This window comes from Impatiens glandulifera, chromosome 5 (genome assembly GCF_907164915.1).
Source record: "Impatiens glandulifera chromosome 5, dImpGla2.1, whole genome shotgun sequence".
In the NCBI taxonomy this organism is placed as follows: domain Eukaryota; kingdom Viridiplantae; phylum Streptophyta; class Magnoliopsida; order Ericales; family Balsaminaceae; genus Impatiens; species Impatiens glandulifera.
The window spans coordinates 16,845,745-16,851,392 of record NC_061866.1 but is presented as its reverse complement, the minus strand read 5'-3'; the positions used below and the strand labels follow the sequence as shown (position 1 = coordinate 16,851,392).

The 5,648-nt window shown below is 27.5% G+C and overlaps 1 protein-coding gene across 1 annotated transcript; it reads left to right on the top strand.

Annotated features, from left to right (window-relative positions):
- Positions 1-4,076: 4,076 nt before the first annotated feature.
- On the top strand, positions 4,077-4,664 carry LOC124939073 (MADS-box transcription factor PHERES 1-like). The gene has a single exon (XM_047479583.1). The coding sequence runs from the start codon at positions 4,077-4,079 to the stop codon at positions 4,662-4,664; it is 588 nt and encodes a 195-aa protein (XP_047335539.1).
- The last annotated feature ends 984 nt before the right edge of the window (positions 4,665-5,648 follow it).

The following is a 5,648-nucleotide window of genomic DNA, read 5'->3' as shown; positions in this document are numbered from 1 at the left end:
CAAGACCATTTCTTATGAAAACAAAACTTCCAATACAAGCTTGGGGACATGCTATTTTATATGCGACAACATTAATTCGTATCAGACCCACAAATTATAATGAGTCATAAACCAAATATTTCCCATCTAAGAATTTTCAGAAGTGCAATACATGTGCCATTAGCTTACCACAATGCACAAAGATGGGACCTCAAAGGAGATTGGGGATATATGTTTGATATGAATCACCGTCTATGCTTAAATATCTTGAGCCAATGACGAGTGATTTATTCACAAAAATATTTGCTGATTGTCATTTCAATGAAATGATATATCCAACATTAAAAGGGGAAAATAAGCAGTTGGAAAAAGAAATAATCTAGCATGAGTTATCATTAGCTCATTGTGATCCTCGTACAAAGCAATCTGAACTTGAAGTTTAGAAAATTATTCACTTTCAAAATTTAGCAAATCAATTTCTAGATGTTTTTACTAACCCTAATAAAGTTACAAAGTCATGTATTCTAACTGCAAATTTTCCAATTAGGATTGATGTCCCTGTAGGACAACTCATTATTGTTAACGAGCCTAAAATGCAAGTGAAGCATGGTAGACCAGTCGGTTCCAAAGATAAAAATCCTTGGAAAATAAAAGAAGCTCAAATTGAGGAAACAAATATTCTAAAAGAGTACATGTACTTGAAAATGAAGAGATCTCTATAAACTATGTTTTGACTGGAAAAAGATGGAATCGAGATGAAATTGACATCAATGAAAAAATTTCATATGCTATAGCATGCGATAGTGTTCATGAAGATGAGGATCTTGAACCAAAGTTTGTAGAGAAATATAGACTGAGAAATGATTGGCCAAAATAAAAAGATGCGATTGAAGCTGAATTAAAATCGCTCGTAAAACACAAAGTTTTTTGATCAGTCGTCCGTACTACTGAAGGTATTAAACCGATCGATTATAAATAAGTATTTATAAGAAAAATAAATGAGAAAAATGAAATTTTCAGATATAAGGCACCACTTGTAGCCCATGGATTCTAGCAAAGACATAGTATTGATTATGAGGAGACATATTCTCCTATGGTGGATGCAACAATATTATATATTTTATAAGTTTATTAATACATGAGAAGTTGCAAATGAGATTAATGGATGTTATTATGGCATATTTATATGGCTCTCTTGAGAACAACATATACATGAAACTCCCAAAAGGATTTAAAATGTCTGAAGCATGTAGTTCAAATCGTCAAGACCTTTACTCAGTTAAAATATGCAGATCTCTATATGGATTGAAACAATATGGACGTATGTGGTATAAACGTCTTAGTGAATATTTTTTAAATATTGAATTTTAAAAAGATCCAATATATTCATGTGTGTTTATCAAGAGATCTGGATCACAATTTGTAATAATTGTAATTTATGTGGACGATCTGAATATTATTAAAAACAACAGATGACCTATCTGAAACAATTGATTATCTCAAGAAAGAATTTGAGATGAAAAATCTCGGGAAAACAAACTTATGTATTGGCTTGCAACTTGATCATTTAAAGAATGAAATTTTTGTCCAGCAATCTACTTATACATCAAAAGTAATAAAAAGATTTTTTTATGGATAAAGAACATCCCTTGAGTAGTCCAATGATTGTGAGATTGCTTGATGTAAATAAAGATTCATTTCGACATCGTATGAGTGATGAAGAATTAATTGTTCCTGAAGTACCATATCTCAATGCTATTGGAGCGTTAACGTATTTAGCTAGTCATACTAGACCCGATATATTATTTGTAGTAAATTTACTAACGAGATATAAATCTTCACCGACAAAGAGGCATTGGAATGGAGTTAAACATATTTTTCGGTACCTTCAAGGAACTATGGAGATGGGATTATTTTATCCATATGTATATGAAGCTGAATTGATTGGTATGCCGAGGCATGATATTTATTTGATCCTCATAATGGTAGGTCTCAAATGGGTTACGTATTCATGTATGGTGGTACAACTATATCATGGAGATCTATGAAACAAAAATTATCGCTACATCTACAAATTATTCAGAGATCATAGCTATTCATGAAGCAAGTCGAGAATGTGTGTGGTTGAAATCATTTATGCATCACATTCAAGAATCATGTGGTTTATCAGTAAATAAGAATTCTCCAACAATTTTATATGAGGATAATGTTGCTTACACTGCACAATTAAATAAATGATATATTAAAAGCGATAGAACGAAACAAATATCACCAAAATTCTTTTTCACTCATGATCTCTAGAAGAAATATGATATTGATGTTCATCAATTTCGTTCATTAGATAATCTAGCAGATATATTTATAAAAGCATTGCCTACTACGACTTTTGAAAAGCTAGTGTATAAAATTGGCATGCGGAGATTCAAAAGTATAAAGTGATGTTAAAAAGAGAGAGAGTATAATCCCACTAAGCATACGTACTGAACTACTTTTCCCTTCACCATGATTTTTTCCCACTAGATTACTGGTAAGGTTTTCTTTTAATGAATCAGTATGTATATGGCATCGAATGGGGAGTATTATAAATATAATAATAAATAGATGTCATTATGTATGACCTTTGGCGTTTCATATTTCATTATTAATAAAGACTTTTCATTTCGTATCCTACATTTATTACTCTTTGTTGTAGTCTTATAAATATGACATGTATGGTAGGTTCTAATGTGTCTCTTTCGATGAGTAATTCTTTGTTGTAGTCTTATAAATATGACATGTATGGTAGGTTCTAATGTGTCTCTTTCGATGAGTAATAAGAATCCCTTTCCCTTAACTCTCTCTTGTTCTTTATATTATTCGTTTATAACAATATATTTATTATAACCATTGATAGTCAATTTTTAATTGGTTATAAAATTCAACCAACTTGTTGTAATCATTATCAATCAAAACATATCACATTTTATAAGTTTTTTTTCTTATTGATAACCCTTTTCTATAAGTGTATTTTTTAGAATAATAAATTAATATACTATGTATGATTTTTAAAAACAATTTGAAGAAGAAAAAAATCACTAAAACCTATAGTTTTACAAATTTTAAACATTTTCCAATTTTTTTTAATTGCGTATAAATTGAAGTTTGATGATTGATTGTTTACATGCCTCAACTATAGTCAAAATGACAAGATTGAAGATTCTTGGGTCAATAATTTTGTTTTAGTAATTAAGTGACCAATGTGAATATTAATATTCACAATAAAGTATTATTAATTATAGAGTCTTCGAATTAGTAAAAGGAATATATATAGCTAGTTAACTAAGAATCTCAATGGATCATGTAAATATATGCTTAATATTTCTAAAATACTGGAAGAATTACTAAAGAATAACTAGATCAGATTTAGTTAATCTCATATAAATTTATTTTTAATTTTGAAATAAATTTCATACAATCAGCACTGAAACTTACCCAATTTAAAATTAATATAAATAAATCTTATAAATTTACAAATTCGTGTAACAGTAAATGTCAAATGTGATTAATGATTTGTTTGAATTTAAAATTATATATACTTGCAATGAGTTTACTTATTTCAGCTATCTTAATAAAAATAAATAAAACTTATCTTAAAAGTAAATCCTCGTATAAATAAGTTTAAAACATTAAAATCATATTCACAAAGTTATATTGATAATATTAAATATAATATAAGCTAACAGTAAACTATTAATCTTTATACCGTTTCAATTTAGAAGTTAGCAAAGGAAAATATTAATGTTAATGAGTGAGATCACTAGTTTTTATATATAGAGAAAAATAGTAATACAGGTATTGACTATTGAAAGAATTAATTATAATAAGAATATAAATAGAAATATTATTGAAAATAATAAAAAGAAAAATTTTAGTCAAATCAATAGGTATTAACATTTTTGATATATTAAAAAGCCATATCTAAGAATTGTTTACGTATCTACACAAATACTAACTTAAGAATTGGTTTCCTATATAAAGAATCACTTACTTAATTTTATTCTAACAAGTTTAAAAACACGTTTAAAAGAAATTCAAATATCTTGTAACTTTATAAAAGAATGAGGAGGGGAAAAGTTAAACTCGCATTCATTCAGAATGCCAATGCAAGACAAGCAGCCTTAACTAAGAAGGCGGTGGTTGTTTCCAAGATGGCAGCTCAACTCGAAATTCTTTGTGGTGTGAGTATTTTGTTTTCCTTTTTTAATATTAATGATGTTGAGCCAGTTGAAGTGTTTCCATCTCTTAAGGCTGTGAAAGATTTTATGTCTTATGTCATGAACCTGCCTATTATTGAACGCACTCAAAAGGCAACAACTCAGGACGTCTATCTTAATGAAATGATAACTAAAAAATCCGTCAAATTACAAAATTTGAAGGAGAAGAACAACCGATCTGAGGGTCTTGAACTTTTACGCAATGTTTTTGAAGGTAATATTGATTTTAATCAAATTGAACAGCAAACTCTTTACTGCACGAATCAAGTCATAGTTGAAAAGATTGAAGAGATTAATAAACACAAATCCCAAAACATGAATAATCCTCTCAATCACAACAATGAAGCCTCGGATGATGCTAGATTCCAAGTTCCCGGTGATCAAGGTAATTTTGTTCCTAATTTTCATCCTCCAACAGGCCGTTTTGTCTAGACGTGGCTGAAGTTGGGGGATATCCACACTTTTAGTTCTATTATGGAGATGTTTTCACTAATTGATTTTTATTTGTATGTGAAATTATATATTAGGTCATAATTTTATTCAAATATTTATGATTATCTTTATTTCTGTATTTCTTATTTTGAGTTGTTTTAATTACCTAAGTATTGATCAATGAATCCTCCTTTTTATAATATCTAAGCTAAAGTGGTATGTGTTTATGTTTTTTTAAATTTATGTTATTTCTAACGCGCTCTAATATTAAATTATTAAATTATTTGTTGTATGTTATTTTTATATAAAAATGCATTGAATGCATATATATATATATATATATATATATATATATATATATATATATATATATATATATATATATATATATATATATATATATATATATATATATATTAACAGTTAAAATTGTTAACCAAATTTCTAAATTCTCATATGGTCCTTATGGAATTCTTTGTAGAGCTTGTTGAATAATTTTACAACTACAACAAAGTGTATCAAACTTTTCAGAAAACACAAAATAAGTCAATGTGAGTTTTATAACTCAATTTAAGATTTGATTATGAATTAATGTTCTTTAATTTGTAATACAAAGATAAAGGGGTTGGTTCACAGCCAAATATGATGAATGCTATTTTTCAACAATAAGAAGTAGCAAAAACATTTTGAGATATAATTCTTCAAAATGATATAAAGTTATTTTTACTAAACAAACATAATGTCAATTATGTACGAAATTTGTGTTGGTAACAGTTAACTCATCCTAACATAGTCACATGAAAGTCTCTACCCTTTACATGTCTCTTATATATATATATATCCTTAGGATGTGAGAAACCAATGTTAATTCTATATACTGATTCAGATATGGCTAATTCAGATATGGCTAGAAACTTGGATATATATATATATATATATATATATATATATATATATATATATATATATATATATATATATATA